The sequence below is a fragment of the Rhincodon typus genome, chromosome 20 (genome assembly GCF_021869965.1).
Source record: "Rhincodon typus isolate 14 chromosome 20, sRhiTyp1.1, whole genome shotgun sequence".
NCBI lineage: Eukaryota > Metazoa > Chordata > Chondrichthyes > Orectolobiformes > Rhincodontidae > Rhincodon > Rhincodon typus.
This window is the reverse complement of record NC_063351.1, coordinates 25,799,326-25,823,568: the sequence shown is the minus strand read 5'-3', so window position 1 is coordinate 25,823,568 and position 24,243 is coordinate 25,799,326. Positions and strand designations below refer to the sequence as shown.

At 39.0% G+C, this 24,243-nt stretch overlaps 1 protein-coding gene across 3 annotated transcripts in view; it reads right to left on the bottom strand.

Annotated features, from left to right (window-relative positions):
• LOC109934160 (C-terminal-binding protein 2) overlaps nucleotides 1-24,243 on the bottom strand; it is a 271,333-nt gene that overhangs the window by 156,125 nt on the left and 90,965 nt on the right. For all 3 annotated transcript variants that reach the window (XM_048608970.1, XM_048608972.1, XM_048608971.1), the window contains exon 2: nucleotides 5,185-5,353. In XM_048608970.1, the coding sequence (XP_048464927.1) occupies nucleotides 5,185-5,242 (58 nt within the window). In that variant the 5' untranslated portion in view covers nucleotides 5,243-5,353. The remainder of the gene's footprint in view (nucleotides 1-5,184; nucleotides 5,354-24,243) is intronic.

Here is a 24,243-nt window from a genome sequence, read left to right as displayed (position 1 = left end):
TACGGGGAAATGCCATTCACCTTATCTACACCCTTCATGATCTTATTATCCTCTATAACAGTCACCCTCAATGTTCTATGCTCCAGTGAAAAAAGTCCTAGCCTATCCAGCCTCTCCCTATAACTCAAACCTTCCTTCCTTTCTGGCAAAATCTTAGTAACTCTGTTCTAAGCCCTCTTCAACTTAATATTCTTCCTATAATAGGCGACCAGAACTGGACACAGTACTCCAGAAGAGGCCTCACCAACATCCTGTACGACCTCAACCTAACATCCCAACTCCTATACTCAAAAGGTCTCAGCAATGAAGGCAACTGTGCTAAACATCTTCTTAACCACCCTATCTGTATGTGATGCAAACCATAAAGAATTATGTCCCTGAGCCTGTGGGTCTCTCTATTCTACAAAATTATCCGAGGCCCTACTTTTAATTGTATAAGCCCTGCCCTTGTTTGTTTTACCAAAATGCAATACCTTGCATTTACCCATATTAAACCCCATCTGCCACTCTTCAGTCCACTGATCCAATTGATCAAGATCTCTTAGAAATTTTACATAACCTTCTTAACTGTCCACTATACTACCCATTTTGGTATTATCTGCAAACTAACTAACCATGCCTTCTATTTTCTAACCTCAAATCATTTACATAAATAACAAACAAAAGCAGACCCAGCACCGATCCATGTGGAACACAGCTGGTCAAAGGTCTCCAGTCCAAAAAAAATCCTCCACCATCACTGTCTCCTGCTGTTAAGCTTATTTGGTATCCAATTGGAAAGCTCACCCTGAATCCCATTTGATCTAACTTTGCAAATTAGTTTACCTTGTGAAATCTTGTCAAAGGCTTTACTAAAGTCCAAATAAGCAACATCTATTGCTCTGCCCTCAACAATCTTTTTGGTTACTTTCTCAAAAAACTCAAATCAAGTTTGTGAGACACGATTTCCCTCGCACAAAATCATGCTGACTATCTCTCATCATTCCTTGTCCCTCCAAATGCATATAAATCCAATCTTTCAGAGTCACCTCCAACAACTTACCCACCACCAAAGTCAGACTCACAAGTCTATAATTCCCAGGGTTCTCCTTACACCCCTTCTTGAACAAAGGCACAACATTAGCCACTCTCCACTCATCTGTCACCTCCCCCATAGGTATATAGATGACAAAAATGAAATATGATAAATATATTTACAAGGGGCCCCGCAATTTCCTCCGTAACTTCCCACAACGTCCTGGGATACACTAGATCAGCTGCCAGAGATTTATCCACCTTTATATTTTCTAACGCCTCCAACACTTCCTCTTCTGTAACGTGAACTGTTTTCAAAACATCAATATTTATTTTCCCCGAGTTCTCGAGCCTCCATTTCTTTCTCCACAGTAAAAGCTGACGTGAAATGTTCATTTAAGAGCTCTCCCATCTGAGGTTCAACACAAAAGACAACCTCTTTGATCTTTAAGGGGCCCTCCACACTCTCTCTCTCATTCTTAATGTACTTGTAGAATCTCTTTGGATTATCCTTAGCCTCATTTACCAAAGCTATCTCATATCCTCTCTGTCTTCCTGATCTCCTCCTTAAGAATACCCCTACACTCTTTATACTGCTCAAGAGATTCATTTAAACCCAGTTGTCTATATGATTCTTCTTTATTCTTGACTAGAACCTCAACATCTTTACTCATCCATTGTTCCCTAATGGTACCAGCCTTACCTTTCACTCCAACAGGAACATAACGCTTCTGAACTTGCATTATCGACTTTTGAAATCCTCCCACTTACGAGACATCTCTTTACCTGTGAGCATGGTGACTCAGTGGTTAGCACTGCTGCCTCACAGCGCCAGGAACCCAGGTTAGATTCCATCCTTGGGTGATTGTCTGTGTGAAGTTTGCGTGTTCCCCCCCGTATCTGTGTGGGTTTCCTCCCACAGCCCAAAGATGTGCAGGTTAGGTGGATTGGTCATGCTAAATGATCTATAGTTTCCAGGGATGTGCAGGCTAGCTGGGTTAGCCATGGGAAACGCAGGGTTACAGGGACAGGGTAGAGGGCTGGGTCTGGGTGGGATGTTCTTCAAAGGGTCAGTGTGTACTTGATGGGCCGAATAGCCTGCTTCCGCACTATTTCAGTCTACTCCAATCAACTTTTGAAAAGTCTTGTCTCACACCATTAAAATTTGCCTTACTTCAAGTAAAAACTTAAATTTTTATGGAAGGCTTATCTTTTTCCACAGTTATTTTAAAACAAATAGAATTATGATCACTAGACCCAAAGTTCCACTTCTGTCACTTCAGTCACTTTCCTTGTCTTATTACCCAAGAGAAGCTCAAGTTTTGCTCCTTCTCTAGTCGGAACATTTATATATTGGTAAAGAAAACTTTCTTGAACACATTTAACAAATTCTTCACCATCTAAACCTTTAATACTATGTCAGTCCCAGCCAATGTTCAAGGTGATAACTCCAATTTTTACTTCTAATTTCAACCCATATATTTTCACTGCACGATTTTTCAGAAATATATTCTGTAGTTACAGTAATAATGTTTTCCTTAATCAAAAAATAACACCACTCCCCCTCCTCTTTTGCTTCTTTTCCTATTCTTCATATAGCATTTGAAACACAGAACATTGAGCTGTCAGTCCTATCCATCCCCCAGCCAAGTTTCTGCAATAGCCATGTCATCCCAATCCAATATTCCCAAACATACCCAGAGTTCATCAGCCTTACCTTTAAGACCCCTTGCACTGAAATAAATGCAGTTTAGTTCTTCAGAGTTACTTCATTTTCTAACTAATTAACTTGTTCTTTTCAGATTGAAAAGCATCCTCATCTATCTTTCGATTTGCTCTGTTACTGAGGATCCCTCCACCTCCACCTCTAATAGTTTACTGTCTCCTTTAGTAGAATTAGCAAATCTTCCCGCTAGGATATTGGCCCCTTTCAGGTTCACGGAAACCCATCATTTTTTAAACAGGTCTTTTCTTCCCCAGAAGAGATCCCAAATGATCCAAGAACCTGAATCCCTGAATATTATGGCCACCTCTTCCAGCCATCGATTTATCTTTTTATTCTTTCCCTTATTTGATCTTGGCACCGCTACTAAACCAGAGATTACTACTTTTAAGGTTATGATTTTTAATCTTCTACCTAACCTTTCATATTCACTTTGTAAAGCCTTAATCTTTTCCCTAACTATGTCATTCCAACCAATGTGTACAAGAATTTCTGGTTTCTCACTCTCCCCTTTAACAATATGCTTCAAATGTTTGGAGACATCCCTAATCCTGGCACAAGGACAGCAACATTCTATCCTAGATTCACGTTCACTGCTGCATAATCTCCTGTCTGTGCCCTTGACAGGAGAGTGTCCTATAACAATTGTTTCCTCCGAGATTTAAAAAATCCCTTTAATGATGTTAAAAAAAGCCTCTCTTCTACACACATAATTTTAGAGAAAAAGCCCCAAGCCGTCCATGCATATGCCTCTCCAAAAGGTCCAATAACAAAACTCCGTTTGAAAAAGGATTATGCGTTTTTCTTTGGTTTTGTTTTTGACTATAAAAGAACCAAAAATGAATCAAAATAAAACTCTACTGAAACGTAATAACCGTAAGAAATCTAGAAGAAAGAGGTGTATTGGCCTTTCCGAGAATTCTGTTCACACAATACATTTGAAAAAAAATCATGTGCATTTTGTGTTTGACTATAAAAGAATTAAAATGAATCAAAATAAAAATCTCATTGTACTGAAATGTAATAACTGTAAGAAATCTAAAAGTAAATCTAGAAATAAGCCTGCAATCTCATGAGCAGCTGCAAGATCCACGCTACTCTCAGTCCACCATTTTAGAATCCAATGTATTATTACAACCAAATGACGTGCTAAGCAGATTAGAGGATTTCATGGACTATTTTATGTTGGTACAAAATTTCTTTTTTGAAGTTAGAAAATCTATTTTTAGCCTGCTAAACATGAATGGAGACTGACTCAGGCTGGTACTTGTTAAGATTAAATTTTGACAGCAGTCGCCAAATCGATGGTCCTGTTAATGGTGTATTCATTACCAGAAATGGTGAGCTCTACCTTCTGCTCCACCCACTGATCTATTGGAATGTGCTAATTACTACTGCTGAACCAGCAAAAGAAATAAACATTGTCTCAACTGCAATAAGGGTGTAAAACAAACTACATCCACTCACCTGTCCTGTTATATATTCCATCCATTACTGCCCCACCACCATTCTGCGCACCACCTCATTTTTCTTTCCACTCGATTGGAAAGGAAATTGAGGAGTCCATATAATAGGTAGTCTATCCAATATCACTCATTTTACAACCCAGTTTCTCTGTGTATTTCTCCTCACAAGCACCTCTAACTCATTGTACCCTATAGGTAATACAAGAGTTCAGATGTAAAATCACATTTTCTTTTTAAAGTGACAATTTTATTGCAGTTTACCATATGTTTGAATAAACAGTTTTATTTTAAGTTTGTTGTTGTGGATCTTCAATGTAAGAATTGGAAAGCTCCATGCAAACTAGAAATTGGCTTCCTGTGGTTATCTTACATTTATAGAGTTCTAGCATCATGCAACTTACATTACAACACTGAAAGAACTTGAATTTATTTGGGCCTTTTATATCCTCGGAATGTCTCAAAGCAATGCACAGGCAATTACTTTGCATTGTAATACTAATTGCTGTGTAGGGAACTCATAATCCAATTTTTTGCAATGCAAGCTAACAAATTAATAGGGGATTGAGAGGGGAAATGTTAGCCAGGACACCAGGAGAACCTCTGCAAATACTACCAGATATCTTTCGTGTTTGTCTAAATAGACACACAGAGTTAATTTAATATTTCACCCAAAAGACAGTACTTCCATAAATCCAGAACCCTCTCAGGGCTGGGCTAAAGTATCAGTCTAGTTGCTGAAGTGAGAGATCTAGATTCAAGGTTTAATGACCCAGATGTAAAAAAATCACTACCGTTGAGTCAGCTTGGCATTGTATTATGGCTGAAGCAAATGCAACATAGGATCAAGTCTAATTATAAATTATTCTTCCAGCTATAACTTAGAAAAGCTGGCAGCCACATGATCAGATAAACTGATCAAGGGATTCTTCAATAATCACTTCCATTTTTGCCAAAGACCAAATAACTGTACAATCTGCTTACCTTCACAAATTCGATCCAATCGCTGTCGCTTCACTTTGTGCTTGTCCATTAGAGACATCAGCGATGCTATTTAATGAATTCCTTCCAATATAACAAGCGATTAGGGTTTGAAGTGTTCACAATTCAGGTGAATCCACGGGAGCTCATGTGCATAACTCCAATCCAAATCCTGAAATGAAATACGAAGACACGAGAATAGTCCGTGAAACTGGAACCTCACGAACATTTAAAATTTAAACTAAGGTGGTGAAAATTAAGAAGAATTAGAACACTGCACCACATCATGTTTTCATGAGGACAGCCCAACATCCACAAAGTATAAGTTACATTTATAAATATACATGAAGCTTAACTATGATGAAAAATCTTTTCACTTTTGTACTATATTAGTAAATACCATCCTAAATATAAAAAATTATGCTCTAAACAGCAGAGTAGTTTCTCTTTTATTTGTGTAATTAAATGTTTCTCAGAAAAGTGACTTTGTGCAGCAATTTAGTCATTCAATGGTTAACTAACCTATTGAGTGTGCAAAGCCTTGTACCTCATTTACACAAAGCCAAGACAACAGTTCTCAGCTAGAACACCAGCCAAAATCAAGATCAGGAACTTCCGGATAGCTTGTGACTTTTGCTGCTACTATAATAATTAGTTATCCATGAAACTCTGCAAGATTTTCATGAAGAAGCAACTAATGGCTGAAAGTAGATGACCAAGAAACCAGGCTACCATCTGTATTCTCAACCCATCCACCACCACACTAAATGGAGGTCAGGGGTTTAAACCTGTATTGATTTTGATACAATGCTGGAGATAAATATGTAATCCCAAGCATGCTTCCCTTGTGATGCACCTTGTGATGCATTTATTAAACTATTCAAGCAATGCCCTGCCAGGAGTAGAACTCAGACTCAGACTCAATTAAGCTACGCTACATACCACAACATATCACAGCATCCTCCTGTCACTTTTACAATTGTGTGATGTAATTTTAAACTAATCACAGTACAGAATGGATCCTTTGACTGATGGATAATACAAGTAATAACCTCCTTTCCTTGAGAGAATATGAGGCTTATATGTTGATTAAATACATTGTTCAGCACAAAGTGACCCACAATAAATAGATACAGTTGCGGTTTTGATCTTGTAAAGGGAGAGGTTAAGTGAAAAGAAGATCATTTAAATCAGAGCTGGAATTTGAATGATCATCCACAAGTATTTATCCTTATACATCATTTTTTTCTTCCCCTAACCTCAAGTGTTTACACTGACATCTTATAAAAACTCCAAATTCACTCAGTTTAGGACACTGGTGTTTAGGAGAACAAACACACACAGCAACAGCCTAAATAATTGCAAGAAATCCATCCAATTCAAAATTTGCACAGATCAACTTACTGCCAATTATTTGAAAATGTTCCAACAGCAAAAGAAACAAACTTCAAAAGAAAAACAAAGGGAAAGATGTTGATTTTATGGCAAACACTACAATTCACAATAATCAAAATTACCACCATACTGAGCCACTGGGGCTGTCTGAGAGACAATGCAGTACATAACTAACATTGTTTCATATCTTCTTTCATTTAAGTCAACCAGGACAAAAAGAAACAATTTCTGGTAAAAAGCTATTACTGCCAGATTAGAATAATAAACTTTCAACCTCAGGTCGAAGTACATTGTGTTATGGGCTGGGGAACATGGTGCTACAGTATTAAAAATGATAATGCACATGCAATGTTCAGAAGATCCTATATTGGCTTAGTGAGAAAAGCTACCAGATTTAAATAATTTGATGAATAAATTTTTAAGATTAAATCAGCATTGCCATTCATTGGCGATTTAAAAGGAAAAAAAAAAGTTTTACACTGTAAAACTGGGCCATATAGTCCATTTTGCCTTTGCTAAATCTCAAAAGTGTTTGCCACCTCATATACCGGGCCTTTTAGCTTTCCATATTGCTCTTAAAGGAATTTGATAAACAATATGAATTCCTCTCACATCACTGTTCCTTGTAAAACATTTCTTTTTCTGGTTGCCTGTGTGAAAGAAATTCTTTTCAACTTTGCCTATTTTAGTGACAATCTTAAATTTATGCACAAGACGGGAGAGCTACTGTTTTGTAAGCTGTGCCTATACCTAATTGCTCCTGAGAAGGTAGTGATGAAGTACCTTCTTGAACTACCTAAAATATTAAACTCTACCGTGATCCACAGTATATCCACAATTCTGTTAGGGAATTCCCAGGATTTTGACCTGTAATAATGAAGTCGCAGCAAAATAGTTCCTAGTCAGGATGACGTTTGGCTCAAAGTGAATGTGTAGGTGGTGATGTTTCCCGTGCCTACTGTTCTTGTCCTTCCAGCTGGTCAAGGTCATGGCTTTCGAAAGTGCCATCAAAATGAGCCTTAGCGAGTAGCTGCAGTATAGCTAGGAGATGGAGCACACTGTTGCCACTTTATATTGGTGGTGAAGGGAATGAAAGTTGGTGGACGGGGTGCCAATCAAGCAGATTACTTAATCCTGGACGGTATATAGCTTCGAGTGTTTTTGGAGCTGTACTCAGCCATTCATGTGTGCAGGACTCCATCACACTCCTGACTTGAGCCTTACAAAGGGGATCAAGTGATGTGTTACTTCCCCTAAATATCCTAGCCTCTGACCCAGTCTTGTAGCCACTGCTCGTATGCAAGTACAGAGCCATTGTCAATTTCAGTGCCAAGTAGCCTGTCTGATCTTATTCCAACACACCACACAATCAGTGCACTAATCAGCTGAAATGCTTTTCCCTTATTTACCTTGCCAAAACCTGCTTCGGTTTTGAATACATTTGTCAGATCTCCTCACGACGTTCTCTGTTTCAATAAATTACTTCACCAGACAACCAGATTTACTCAGCCACAACCAGTCTGCTATTACAACTGATTGAATTAACGCAGCAATTACAATCCTGTAAGTATATGAACTGTCAGGTTAGCAACACTGCCAAAGAAAGTATATCTTAACATGCAAGATGTTTGAAGGATTGTTAATATGCTAGTCCAGAATACTAAAAAGTTTACAAACAGCCAAGGAGATGGAGGACAGAATCATGGCACAGAACTTGGACTAGAACAGTTTCACTAGTAATCAAAAACTATGTAACAAAGTATTCATTATCATGCTCCAGCAGACAGGCTACAAGATAATTCAGAATGTAAATAGTGACAAGGGATTTGAAGTATATTTTAACAATTGAAGGGTTTCGACTTATCTACTGGAACAAATAAGGAGATTACCCTGTCCAAGTGCCTCCAGAGGAGAACAGCAATATTCTTTAACTGCTGTGCTTTTTTAATGCCAAATTTTAAAAAGTTGAAGTAGAGAAATGCATAGAACCTAGTTTCCTTGCAGCAGTTTCTCAGAATGAAGTTGGTACATTTTGAATGATATTCCACATTAAATTTCGCCACGCAGCCAGATTTTAAACTAGCCACAGAAAGAATGGAGTGGCATTATGTGTCTGCAAATTAACCTAGCCCTTTTGCTCTAAAAACTCCATTTAAATCCTATCTAGGAAGAAGGGATCAAAGGTAGACTTCAGTTTATTCCTGATAAGTTTCTTATTACACTAAAAATACAAACTACCCGTTATTTTGAATTCAGCCAAATAAATAAAGCAGGAAATAAGGGATTTTGTGCATTAAATTATCAGATAATTCAAACTAAATGAAACTGCAGATTGTATGCAGTTCAATTAATTCAAGTTATGTTAGGGTTGCTCATACTATTCCTCCTGCTAAAATCAGTGTTTTATTCTCCTGTTGATTTAGTATTTTAATTTGTAGGACTAGTCTAGGTTATAAAGGCCAGGAGCTGGTTTATAGATAACAGGTTCCCAAATCGAAGTCAGAAAACAAGTAGGCAACTATTTTGCTGTGACTTCATTATTACAGGTCAAAATGCTAATGTCTCCTCTGTCAGCCTGTTACAAATTCAATGTGTTTCAAACTTTAGGATCTGTTGCTTTCTACTTCAGTTCACACATTTCAATAGTTTCAACTGAAGTATCTCAACTTGTCTCCATACTCTCAGCACATTTATTGAGAAGGTCAAGTTTTGCATAGCTTGAAAGATTTTACTGTGGAAATAGTTAAACAATGAAGTACATAAAAGAATTTATTGCTGACTTTGACAAAACCAAACCAAAGCCCCCTTAAGGATACTGTAATAAAGACTGCTATGATTTAAAGTCAAAATACTTCTCCTGTTATATCAATGAATCATCATTCTTATTCTTTCCTCCCAATCCAAATAATTAGCAAACATGTTTTCTTCCAACACACAGACACTTAGCATTTCATTTCCTCTCAGTTCTGTCAGCTATTCCTTCCCTCTTTCTTGCACGATTGCAAGTGCACACAATTATACTCACTGTTTATTTTGTGGTCTGGTTTGCTGCAACTTGTAATAACAATACTGAGCCACTCATTAATGGTCATAACAGAAATACAAGTGGTATGCATAGCGCATTAACGCCACATTGGAATGTGCAAATGTGGCCGCTCGTTGAGTAAGCAAGGATCCATAAAAGCTTTGTTCATAACAGCGGCCTTTTAGATTGTTGCTGATAACATGAGGGAATAGCAAAATGCCTTCCACATTGTTGAAAGGCAATCCGCTAATAATAAAGGGTTCTCAGTATGCGTTAGTAATGATAATATGTGCACTATGTTCCCACCAGTACACATGAAATGGTGCGTGCAAGATGGTGTTGAACTAAAGAAAAACCCTAAACTAAACTAATGGGATCATCACTCTTACTGTTATGTATGCACATGCCTCAATTATCCGAGAAGGTAACAAAGGGGTACAAGTCCCCTACAACTATTGAGGCTCAGGACACCTGGTCCACAAAGCAAACCATCTCTGCTCAATCTGGATTTTTATATATTACACACTTCATTTTAGGCGCAAGTTTCATTGACCTCAAGCTTTGGGAAAGATAAGGTAAAACCTAAATAAGAAAAATGAGGGTTTTTTAAAATTATCCATAGCTTGAGAAATATCAAATGTTGTAATTTTGATTTATCTTTCCATGTGATTTACAAAGGAGCCATTCTACACTCAAGTCAGAAGCGTGACTTATCTGGATGGGTGCCACTCCAATGACATTCAAGAAGCCAGTCACCAACCAGGCCAAAGCAGACTGCTTGACTGGCACCACATCTACAAATGATCAGCCGCTCTACCACTCAGTAGAAACAGTGTGTAACATCTACAAGATGCACTGCAGAAATTCATCATCCAAACTCACTACAATCTAGAAGGACAAGGGCAGCAGATATAAGGGAACAGGATTAGGATTAGGATTAGGGTTAGTTCCTCTCCAAGCCACTCATCATCCTGACTTGCTGAATCAGAATCCTGGAATGCACTCCCTAAGGGAATTGAGGCTCTATCTACCACACATGGGCCCCAGCAGTTCAAGAAGACAGCTCACTATCACTGTCTCAAGAGCAACTAGGGATGAGCAATAAATGTTGGCCCAGCCAGCCATGTTTATGTCCCGTGAATGAATAAAAACAATATTGTAATCTACAAAAGACAAAACTTTGCGCCGCTTCTGTACTAGGTGATAGCGGATTAGAAAGAGAGGACAGTGAACAATGTTTAAGTGTTTAAGTCCCAACTCTTGGGATCTTCTGTGGATCTGTGAGTGGTGCAACTCTGATGTCCTGAACAAAGTGTTGTCAGACGTGCATACAGAGAAGGCCAGTTGCAGCCTGTAATTGTTGGATTATTTCCACAGTCATTTATTTCCCCGTTCTGCTGAACGGGCATTAGTGATTCCTGAGCTTTGCACGTTTGCCAGTACAGGAGGCTGCACTCCAAAGGCAGTCACGTACTACTGCTCTCTGAAGTCTCAGAAATGCTCATTGGTGGCTTTACTGAACATATTTCCAAGCATTCAGAATCAATGTTTGCATTAACTTACACTGTGCATTTCAGCATCATTGCTTCATCACTGCGAGCTTTCATGATGGATATTCCAGCTCCATTTCACTGAGGTCATCCCTGCAGATGCTACTGATGCTGCTTATTGCTCAATGACATCCTGCAGTGCAGTGAATTCTTGCTTCATGACAGAATGTAATTGGATTGTATGATGCATAATTCAAGCTGGATTCAAATGGCTTCATCTTACGTAATGAAACAATAATTAGCTTGGTTCTTCACATTGCTGGAGTAATCACCATTTCACTGGCCAGAACCACATAGCTATCCCTTGGGGACTGCTGCCATGGTGGGCTTTGCTCAACAACCAGCCCACCTTCCCACTTTCACCCTTGACCAGTGATTCCTGAACATGGCAAATTTAGATCTGTCACAGAGTCCTATCAACTATGAATTTTGACTTGAGCAAGGTTGCAAAGTATTCACAGTAAACTCAGACATTTAAGGTCCAATTGCAACATTGTTCTCTGCGGGTAAGAGTTTGATATTATCGCAGCCCTGATAAAATGTAGATGTTCTCTGTTCAAACATAAGCTCATTGGAATTCTGTGCAAAATACAAAAGCGTGTTACAACCATAGCAGCTGTAGTACCACTACAGCGTGAAAACAGGCCATTTGGCCCAACAAATCCACACTGACCTTCTGATGAACACCCCACCCAGACCCACTCTATCCCTGCAACCCTACATTTCCCATTGCTAATGCACGTAACCTACATATCCCTGGACACTATGGCCAATCCACCAAACCTACAAATCTTTGGACTGTGGGCGGAAACTGCAGCACCCAGAGGAAACCCATGCAGGCACGAGTAGAATGTGCAAACTCCACACAGACAGTCGCCCAAGGGTGGAATCAAACCTGGGTCCCTGGTGCTGTGAGGCAGCAGTGCTAACCACTGAGCCACAATGCCACCCCAAACCGTTTCCCTAATAGGCAACAGAGAAAAAGAAATTAAATCAGCTATGAGCAGAGTTGTAAAATAAAGCTCTATACTTTCAAATCAATCTGCATGGTGCAAAAATAACATCAATGCCATTATAAATGCCTTCTATATTGATCTCATTAATACTCTGACTTCTGAGAGTTCCTACACAACACACATTAGCGGTGCTGGACTTACTGGAGAACTCATTGCAGGTTTACAAGTGATAAAGTGATAAATTGTACTGGAAGTTCAATTTCCTTGTGTTCATTCACTACAAAGGCTAGATTTCTTCATCATTCTTATCACTAATTGAAAGGTCCCCTCCATTCAGCACATGACACAATGATAAGACATAAAATCTAGCCAGTAAAGACAAAAGCTTTCAGAATCGCAGAACCAGAACATTTGCATGTACTTTTAGATAAAAAGAATAATTAGTACTTGAGGAGATAAGAGCCGTTTGAGTTTAAATGTTTTATTTTAGGCACAAGATAATAATCTTGAGACCTGGTAATTACATAATAATTCTCATATCCCCATTATACAGTGGGTGTTTTCTCAGTAGGTCATGTTCAATACTCTCTTTAATGATACTTCATATAATCTTATAAATAGAGATCTCATAAATGCTGTACTTAGCAAACTCTCAGTATTTTATTGGAGCCTATAATCTAGCTTTTAGAGTCATTCCAAGATGTCCTTTAAAAGAAAATCTGTTTGTGTGTTTTAAATGACTCTGTAATAACTCAGTTTTTGCACACAGCAACTCTGTTCTATGGACAGGCTGGACGATGCATGTGAAACGGAGCAGTGAACTTTCAACTTGAGTTCCTGGGTTCAAACTCAATCCAGATGAAACTCTCCTTCTAACCATCTCTCGCTCTCTGTTTCTCTTTTTCCCAGCTCTTTGACAGTAGCCAGAGTTCTTGAGTGGTAATGAGTTTAATGAATTCAGATATTATCTAGGGCAGTGAAATTTTAGTCCTAATTCACTGGTTTCAAGATGGAAAGGACAGTAGAATGGAAATGTCTTGCTGGTGCTGTAGATGCTTCTCAATGGATTTCTTAATGAATTTGAAGACTGATGCGTTTCAAACAATTCGTACTTCATTTGACCCAAGAAGCCTTCATTCCTTCAGTGCCTTTAAGAGTAATGTTTTGTATTCCTGTTATAGCTATCTATTTTTGTTGTATGATATTTAGGCAGGAATATGATTGACAGGTTTCTTAAAAGGAGTCCCTTCCAACATAACAATTCAATTAGACAATATTACCAAATGTAAAATCAAAAACATTGAAGGGGAACTCCACTTACATTATCAAAATTAGCTTATCTGTTGCTTTCCACAGAATACCTTAATTGTAGAGAGGCAGAGATTAACAAAAATTTACCTAAAAAAAAATCTATTACTCTTTAAAAAAGTTTTACATGAGAGATGGAAGGAAAAAAAAAGCGAGTAAAACATGAAAGTTTCATTCCAGTGTCCTGTAAGGTCAACTTTCCACTGTGCAATGTTGATTTTGCTTCTGGATCCAAAACTCAGAACCTGAGAGAAGCCCAATTATTAAAATTTAGAAATGACTTTCGCAAACAAAGACATATAATCACCTCAGCATACGCCTGCTTTAGAGTCGAACCCAATTTGTGGAGCTTTCTGACACACTCCGAACTAAAAGTTCACGAGGGGGATAGAGATTTTGACTGTGAAGGCATCATGCTGCTCTACAAAGCCTCACCAACAAGTTGGAAAATTGTGTAAATAAAAGTGGCACGTTTGAGTCTGCATCCAAAAAGTGTCCAAAATGGCATTTACTTTTAATGAGTCTTGCTGGATGTTGCTTTTTGCAAACGTGACTGGTTTATAGTTGAACTGCTACTGGCTGGGCTGACCAATATTTCAGGAACCAGCCATACAGGACAGCCCATTGGCACCAATATAAAACAACTAAATAATGGGGCAATCATACCAGACACAGGCTATTTTCAATACCCCTAAATGGCCTCCACATGAAAGAACATCTGGCTACTAATTTCTATCTAAATACTTGTGATTGTAATGCCCTTTTCCTACATCAAAAGAGGGTTCAACAGTTGCCAGCATAAATACACTGAAGCTGGTGAACAATTGTTCATTTAAGACCATTTCCATAAATTTTTTTTGGCTATTTGTTGGGCCTAAACCAATTAAATTTCTCATTTTATTACAATAACTTTCTTACCAGACACTAGAACAATGCCTTGTATTCCTTATTTAGGACTATTATGGTTCCCTGTTGAGGACAACTCGACTTAGCAATCTTCAATAACAGTTTTGAAACTATCCAACAACTAAATTCTCATTCCAGCCAATGAAACAAGCTTATAATCTACTTAACTGGAACTGTATCCCTGCAATATGCTTGCATTAGCCAGTTAAATTTTCTTTTATATTCAGAAGCTGGTCCATTCAGTTCAGTTTTATCAGCTCAATAAATACTTTGCTGTTGATACAATGCCAGTCCTCCTAGTGTACATGAAAACTCGCCCAAACACATTTTGCAAATCAGATGGATATTAAAACCAATTCACTGTCAGGACGACAACTGAGCTTCGTCTAACTGGACCAGCAGTTTGCATCTTCACGAGCTCAACCTTGTTCTTTTACTTTCAAAGGACAAGCAGATGACTCCTAATAATTGTCCTCTGAAGAATCACATTCAAAACCAGCATATCTACCAAGACTTCAGTCAAGAGAAGGCCTAAGGAGAAGGCACATCTTTATGAGTTGCATATGAGTTGAACAATACAACAGTCAGCAGCTCTTGCACCAACATGTGTTCAGATATGATGCTGGAATACTTGTTACAGATGGGCTCGCCACTCATGTGAAGTATTTCTTTTGATAAACTACAATAATGATACTTAGCAGGTCAATAAAAAAAATGAACTGTACCAACGTTACTGCTGCAAAGAACAAGGCATAGATACAACAGTCTACAAACAAACAAGTCACTCATGGATGCTGCTCTCCAATAATCCGAGTTAAAACAAGGTCAATACAAAAGACTGGATGAACTATTGGTGGCAGGAAACAAATCCATTACCGACGGAGTTGTTGGTTGGAAAAATTTGAGTAGATGGATAGAAACTATCCCACAAAATAAGTATTGTTATAAGAATAAAATTCAATGCCAAGAGTGTGACCTTTCCTATCGTATATTTATAGCAATGTGCTAAATACACCCAGTGGCAATTCTGAAACGTTAACCTTTTCTATTCAGATACTGATTAACCTGTTGAGCATCTCCAGTGTTTCATTTTTTATTGCAGCATTTTGAGCATGCTCGGTTTCTCCATTCTTTCAACTGTTAAAATACCGTTAGAGCTCGAAGGAACAGAATCAAAAGTTATTATATTCCCCAGTTCCATTCCTACCTCCCTCCATCCTGCAGAAATGTTGTAATTTCATGCAGCTCTATGGGGGGTAGAGAAAAAATGCCAGACCCCTGCTGACAACTCCAACACCTATTTGTTATATTCATCCACTCTTCTGTAACTCAATTGCTATAAAATTAGGCCGATGTAGCTTTCAAAAGGGAAAATCATTACAGAGTTGGCCCTTCGACAATATTATATTTTCCTCCATACAAAATAATGTAGGACAATGACTGCATGAAATCTAACAAATTAATCGATGCAATTTTTCTTCTGGGTATATTGGAAAAAGGCCAGTTGTGTTCAACATAACATTCTGCATCGCTTGGCTAAACTCAACCCTTTTTGCCATTTTATGAGAACTTGTAAATGGAGCACGAGATTATAAAAAGCCTTCTGAAATTTATAAGAAAACCATATGAGGAATTTAAGGTAGAATTAGATAGTTGTTATGAAGGAGATAAACAAATACCAGTATATGACAGAACGTGAAATGTTGAAAGAAAGATAGTTCTTTTGGGAAAGGTGTCAGACTGGGATCCAGAACTGACAAACACATATTTCCAACAGGGCTAACAGTCAGATGCTGAAACCCTAGCCATTTTTAACTCCTTAGCTCAGGGCCATGGAAACTAATTAAGAGGCCCCTCTGGTTGAAGCTGGTTAGTTTACCGTGGACTAGGGATCAACATGGACTACGCTGATGAGTGGAGCTTAATGTTGCATGGTTAAGATTTAAAGCCAAGTCTGGATGTAGTTAACATGTTAAGAATGTGAAGGAAAAGCACATTTATTCATTTCAAGATAAATAATCACACATTAGAGGGCAAATGTCCTCAATCTGAATATTTAGGAGCCTTTTCAATGACATTCTGCCCTGGAGACTACTACTGTAAATCTTGTTCCAGTTTACAAGATTCATTTGCAGACAATTGTGAACAGAGCTGCATGTCCAGTCACATCACGAGTGATACTCCAGGCAACAGCTACAATAACGTTTAATCAGCCTACTTTAAACTGTAGTTCACAACATGGAACTCAGCAAGGTAAACTCCAGAAATAAAAAGTGGATGCAAAATGGATTGAAAAGCAATTAAATGTTGCTGCATATAAACAAATTCAGATAATGTTGTCAGAAATAGATTTGCAGTAAAAATAAACTGATCTAACATTAAAAGACAGAGCTAAAGGAGTATATTGTTCTAATGATCAGCAATTTGATCAAAAATATTTATTTCAGATATTTAAACATTAATATCAGGTTATACTAAGATTTTCCATGCAAATAGGACATTTCACTTACACCTGTTTAACATGCCATAATATTCATAACATTCAACTGCAGAAATTCTTTAAGCTAACAATGTTATATCATACTATTGGCATCATTCAGGGTGGGATGATGTAGTATCACTTCACTTCCACAGAACGGACCAAAAAAAAAACACTTACAAGATGGAAAAGAGTGTGTCTGCCATACCAAGAGGTGCAGGTTCATTATTCACGAAGACACCAAATCTCTTCCTCGCTTTGATATTGTCACTGAATGGAAAAGTGCCTCTTCCGTCATCCTTCACCTTGTGGAATGCATGCATTTACACAAGCGTACGCACAATTTCTAAGGAAGTCCCATAGGGGATCACAATGAACAGAGGAAAACACCTCATGCTGCACTCTCTGTACTTATGCTAAAAGAACAAATAAAATCATCTTCTCCCTATTCTATTTTGTCCCATATTTAACTGAAATCTTCTTCGCAAACTTTGCACATTTGATTCAGCATAACCCCAATGATAATTGTAAACTGCAAATCTTAAATACACCCTGGAGGAACAATTTTACACAAGCTGTACTGTATATCTCAAACACACAACAAATACAAGGCTTTTAAGTGTGAAATGTTGTTACGGAAAATATCTAAGTATTTGCTTCTGGGGTTTGAAATTTAGATAGGACTGGAAATGATTCGCTGGTTATAATACAAAGCAAGCAATGAGAAAATTCTCCTCACGACCTTCGGTATAATTAATAACTCAGAGGAAAAGCATTGGTATTACTCAAATCACATTCACTCATAATTTAACAAGAGTCAGGTAATGTGCTGCAAAACACAGATAAAATGTACTACAGAAACAAAAACACATTTAAAATGGGTGTGCTGCCTTCCTAAGTCTGCTGGGGATACTGCTACAGTAATTTTCATGTTGAGGTGATGAGGCTGAAATGTAATGTTGAGGACTCTGTGGATGCAGTGACACTGCAGACTCAAATTTTTCACAAGCTGTCCTCTATCTCTTACTGGCATCGCACTCTCTACATTAGTAAGGACAATGGTATATAGAGGGGGACAGCTGGTCTCTAAACACTATTCCCCTAAGTCTCTGACTTTAAAACACAAATGGCTGATGAGAAAAGACGGGTCTGAGTTTAACATCCTTGTCTGATGTAGGCTTGGTTGCAGGGAAGTTCTTTAATTAGACAGAAGATTAACAGGTAGAGACCCTGCCTCCTTAAGGTCCAGGGTGGGCAAGACTCAGGAATGGCTTGCTCACCCTGATGCCAATAAGTAGGCAAGTAAGGCAGCACGGTGACTCAGTGGTTAGCACTGCTGCCTCACAGCTCCAGGGACCAGAGTTTGATTCCATCCTCGGGCGACTGTCTGTGCGGAGTTTGCATGTTGTCCCTGTGTCTGCATGGGTTTCTGCCAGGTGTTTTGGTTTCCCCTCCATGGTCCAAAGATGTGCAGGTTAGCTGGATTGGCCATGCTAAATTGCCCGCAGTGTCCAGGGATGTGGAAGTTAGGTGGATTAGACATGGGAAATGTAGGGATTCCAGAAAGGGTAGGGGGATGGGTCTGGGTGGGATGCTCTTCGCAGGGGCAGTATGGACTTGTTGGGTTGAATGGCCTGTTTCCATACTGTAGGGATTCTATGAAGTAAGGGTCTCACCCTGTCTCTGCTGGGTCTTGACGGGAAGCATGAGGAACAAAACCTGCTGGGGTTGCAATGTGGAGGGACTCCCTCATTTGACAAAAAGAATCAGTGCCTATTGCTAGACACATTCATCATTCACTTGTGGTCAGGATTCCTCAGAGGCCCTGGGCCTCTGGTAGGTACATACTCAGCAGCAGCCACCACCCCAATAATGCTGATAAGCAATGCACAATGTCAGCCTGTGATCAGATGATAGCTGTCACTCATTGATGAGTATTGTTAGATCCCCCAACACCATGACCATTCTCATCAGTGAGATAGGAGAAGCCAATCAAAGGTGACAGCAGAGTGGTATACTGCTGAGAGGGGGTTACATCATAAGTCCCCAACAGTGACTCCTGACCCCACGGAGTCTCAGGCATCAGATCAAACATGGGTAAGACATCCTGCTTGATTACAACATATTGCCAACACTAACCACACGTCCTCTCAAATTACAACATTTGCAATAAATAACTCGTCTCCATAGAGCATGTTCCACTCAATATGATTGTAATGGATTTAATATTTACATCCTTACTGATGCCAGGCCAATAGATGGATGCAAGTGCCAGACCCTTTATCCTGTGTCCATGTGACCTATATGTGTATGTGGATTAGCACAGAACTTGCACAATTACAACTTGTTTGAAGATTACATCTTTTAGTCTTAAATTGTCTCTGAATGACCAGAACGTACATACAATTTCAGGGATCAGTTGGATGCGTTCATGCTACCTGCTGATGATGATCTTTTTGAGCAGTTGCAGCTGGTCATCATCTGACAAGTTGCTGGATCTGCTGTGTTCAGTTAAGATCAAAACGCTGAAAAGTAACTTTGTGGTTTGGAACCTTTGGTATTGTAACCAGGTTTGCTACCTCACATAAAAATATGTAGACCCATGCACACTGGCAGACTGAAAATAGATGGTCCATTTGATTAAACAATGTAAAAGGTTTCAGGTATCCACCACCAGAAGCCATATTGATATTTTAAATGGATAACACCAACGCAGGTAATGTCAGACCTGCTACAAGCAGTTAGCTTAACTTGTGCAGACTATACTACACTGTGCTTGTTTCCTCAGTACAACTTGTATAGAGTGCACACTATATGTGCACTGGCACCAGTGTCAATTTTAGCTTATATCACATATTTCCATTCCATTTGGGATTTATAAACTGGATTGAGGTAAAGGCTATAGTTTTTTACCGAGTTCTAAACTTTTTCTGCCAAGTTTACCACATGCAGTGAATGACTGGGGTTTGTCCAATGTATGATTGCAGTTACCTCTTAGGCTTCACCCTCATGCATGTAGGCCGTGGCTGGAACAATGGAAACTTCTTCAGCATTGTTGCTTGGTTGGTTCTTCTTCACGTACTGCTGTGGAACACCGGTGCTTTTTTGGGTTTGGGGAGTTGATGGCAGGGGTGGATGTTGGTCTTCTGGAGGACTGGACTAAAATGTACAAGAAATTCAATGTTTTCTTGTGGAATGTAGCTTGCCTGTGCCACAGAATGCTGGGCACTGTCTTCGTGGGTGAGACAAGCCACACCTCATGAAAGATGAACCTGTTGATAGCTGCAGTTGTTTGAGTCAAGTACTTGCAGATGCCGCTACAATTGCTCTGAACCTGCATCCTTCAATGGTATATTCTTTGGGATTTTCCAGAAATGCTTTTCTAAAGGATTTGATGAGTGTGCAGGCAATGACCAGTTCGAAAATCCCAAGTAAAGTTCAGTGAAATCACAGTCCCTACCTTCATGGTGATAGTCAACCAATTGGCTATCTCATCTGGCTGTTGGCTCTATGATATCACCTCAAGCCTGTATATCCTGAAACTGATTTGACACTTAAGTCAATCTTCTAAAATCTGAAAAATGTTGTCAGGATCTTTGTGGCCATCATCAGTAGTACAGGAGGATTATATTTTCTTTAAGTCTGCAGTGCCCAAAGTGAGAAACGTGACAGCTTTTCATTATAGATCAGCAGATAACTGATAAAGACAGATTGTTTCTTGAAATAACCAAAGCTTTGACAGAAAGTCAATGGATTGACAGTCTACAATAAGATGCGTGCTTTCTATCTTTGTGTAGGTTATGCTCGCTAAAATGCAAGTATAAAGATCTGAAGTACGGTGTAATGCTGTTCTGGTTTATTTTGTTGTTGGCTTCTCTCTTTTATTAAATGTTGCTGCCCCTTTACATCTACAGGGACATCTGATTTGGAACCTATGCCATAACACAACAAAAAAAATCTAACAGTTTCTTCAATTGCCTCCAGCAGCCCCTTTAAGGACAGCTGGCTAAATTGTTTAAAGCTTGAAAAACTACTATAAACAAAACTTCCCAAGAATAGTTGCAGGACAATTCTGAAATGGAAACTACATTCATGTTACAACAAACTTTGTTCTAAATGTAGAAGTATTAAAATATTCAGAACAGCCTCCGCTTTCATTCAACATCTGCAGAAGTGGCTCAATTGGCCACAACACCCAACTTCCACCACAGCAGCCTTCCGATCAAGTAAAACAATGACTTCTTACTGCAAGAAGAATGTGGGGACCCAAGATTGAACTAATGCCAGACTGTCAGTTGAGATCTCCAGCTGGTCAAAACATGCTGGAGTGGTGCAAAATCATTAGCTGTGGACAGGAGAGATAGGGTGTTCTGCTTGCCTCATGTGTCTCTCAACAAAGATGCTACTAAGTCAGAGTTGAATTGACTTTATATGTAAATTGAGCACAAGATGGTGCACTGCTAAAGTTGTAGCCATACCCATTTTACAGGAGTAAAACAGGAGCATCAACGTCGAATGTTTTCCCCATGTCTTTCTGAAGGATTTGATGGGTATTTCTCTAGTAAGATCCCATTGTAACAGAATGCTTCATAAAATTCACAGTACAATTTGTGCTCCTGTAAACTGGTCACTCAATTCTTAATTTTGCCAAGTTAATGGTTACCGAAGCTGGAACATGCTCCTTGGACGCTGGTAGCACACCACTAACTCATCCAAATAATTATTCTTCATGTCTAGACATTGAGGAAATTGGCAAGCTATTCCAGGTTAAGTATTGTGATCCAGGGCTCTTAGAGTTTTCCCATCGCCATTTCAGTAGGCACTTCGCCTATTTATGAGATGCACTGGAATGGACGATGCACTGTGAAATCAGCTGATCCAGATCAGATACAACGAGACCCTGGGTCTCTCCTGTTCTGGGTGCAGTAAGGACAGGCAGGGATGCTGTGAAAATCCAGGTAGGCTCAGAGCGAATGAGTGCAAAGAGAGCAAGGAAACACCTGGAGATGCCACCTGATCCAGTCCATGAGTTGGGTGCATGTTTCTGAGCACAATGTGTCCTTGCTGCACCATTACAGTGATAGCTACCATTGTTCCCCAAAGTGAGGTATTGAAGTGAAGGAGTGCCTTACAAGTGGATCGGTGATGAGCTAGGAGGGTTTTGAGAGGTTGGCACGTGTCCGATGCCAATGTTTATGGTTGCAGGGTGCATGTGGCCAGGGTCCACAGTGTGCACCCTGGCATTCCTGATGTCCAACAAAGACTTGGCCCAGAGCAAGTGATGAGCTGAAGTCACCAGGTACCCACTCGGACTTTCATGTTGAGAATTCTCAGTGTCTAGTTTGCTCACAGTGAGTGGTAGGATAGGAGACAGCATGTTATTGAAGCAAAATCTGCAGTTAATGAGGTCATTACCAAATAATAATCTCCCTTCAGAGGCGACATGTTACTGCCTAGTGGAAATATTGGCTTGACACCCAATCGTGAGCCAGGCCTTGCTGGACTTCCTGCATAATTCTGCCACATTTCCTCACCATAGCCCATGGTATTCAGGCCCCTATAAAATTCTGCTCACTTGCAGATAAGAAACACAAATATCTAGTAGTTTAACAGAAAATAAATTTTTGAATAAGTGGGCATTGGCTCCTAATTATTCTCAAAGGAGATTTCTACAAACAGAACTCTTCAATGAAATAATGTTGTAAATGCAGAAACAGATAAAAATTTTTAAAAAAGCAATCAATTTGTGATAGTTGAGCAGCAAGACCCATGACAATGTATAAAGTGCAGCACCTCAAGCTATTTTCTTTACATTCAGCAAATGTAATCAATGCCTTGGTGAGCAAGTATTATTAGCCAATTGAACAACTGTATCTGTGACTGAAACATTTTAGGAGGAATGAAGTAAAAAAGAGGAACTAATGTTACATGACATACTATAAATTTAAAACACATCTCCTCCATGGATACAAGATACAGAATTTTGGGGTAAAAATGTAAGATGTCTAAAGCATTTTTCCATACTGCACTGATAAGGTAGCATGTTGTACCCGACCAGGTTTGCAAAGAATATCCCACATTAGCATCTGTACTTAATCAATATCCTGATATTCCTTTTAGAGTACTTGTGACTGAAGAGTACTACAATAAATTCTTGAAACAAGGAGGAAATAAGTGACTTTGAGGTTTCTGGTGCATCTCAATACATTTACTCCAGCCAACATGCAAGCCATTTTTATTGCTGCAATAGATACAAAGCAAATACAACTTAAACAGGAATATTTATGCTTCTTCATTTTCACTAACACTCTACAGCATTAAATCTCAAAGCCTTGACCAAGATTCTTCTTGCATGTCTTCATCAACTCCACATCGGAGTACACCAACTCTCTCGTTCCTGGCTCCCATTCTCCAGCCAGCTTCAGAAAAAGTCAGTTCTGTGAAAGGCTCACTCAACCAGAAACGTTAACTCTGATTTCTCTCCACAGATGCTGCCAGACCTGCTAAGCTTTTCCAACAACTTCTGTTTTTGTTTCTAATTTACAGCATCCGCAGTTCTTTTGGTTTTTGGTCAGAAAAAGTCTACTGCACATAATACTCTGCTCTTAAAGCCATAACACATTAAATTTTAAAAACTCTGCCTTCATTCTTAAATTCCTCCATGATCCCATCCACCTAAGATTCATTTGCCCTATGTACTGCCTCATCTCTCCCTCACTGCCCCAAGCCTCGCAAAAAAAATGGCCTATCTGGACTTGGAACTCTTGCATGGCTCTGTTCCTTTATTCCAGTACTACTGTAGGCCCTTTTAGCTATCCGAGTCAACCCTCTGAAATTCCCTCCCCAAACCCTTCCAGCTCTCTCTCCTTTCACAGCCATCTAAAGCCCCACTTCTTGGACGAACTTTTCATAACCCTTTCAAATCTTTCCTTTGTTGGCTTCGTGCCCATTTTCCATTCATGGTTCAGTTGCTTTTGTAACACTGAAAAGTGATGTTAATAGTTTAGTTGGAGCTACATAGAGTATAAATTATTAACTTACATAGCATCATTGATTTGATAAAGAATTAAAGAATAAAGTATTTCAACTTGGTCATGTCTGTGCCAGCTCTTTACAAGAACAATTCCATTAATTCCATTCTCCTTGTCTTTCCCCATAACTGCAATTTTTCTTTTTCTTTTCATGGACTTAAAACTCTCTTGAAATCCTCGATTGAATCTGCTTCCACCAGGTTATCAGGTACTAACCACTCACTGTGTGGCAGCTTTTCCTCAAGTCTTTCCTAAAGTGCAGTGCATACATACATCTGAAACTGTAGATACTAACTTGTCAAAATGTTCAATTGGAACACCAAGAAAATCCATAAGATTCAAAACAGAAGAAATCAGTCAGAGATACAAATACAAAACAAAAACCTAATTGTCTGGATTTCAAAGGCTGAAT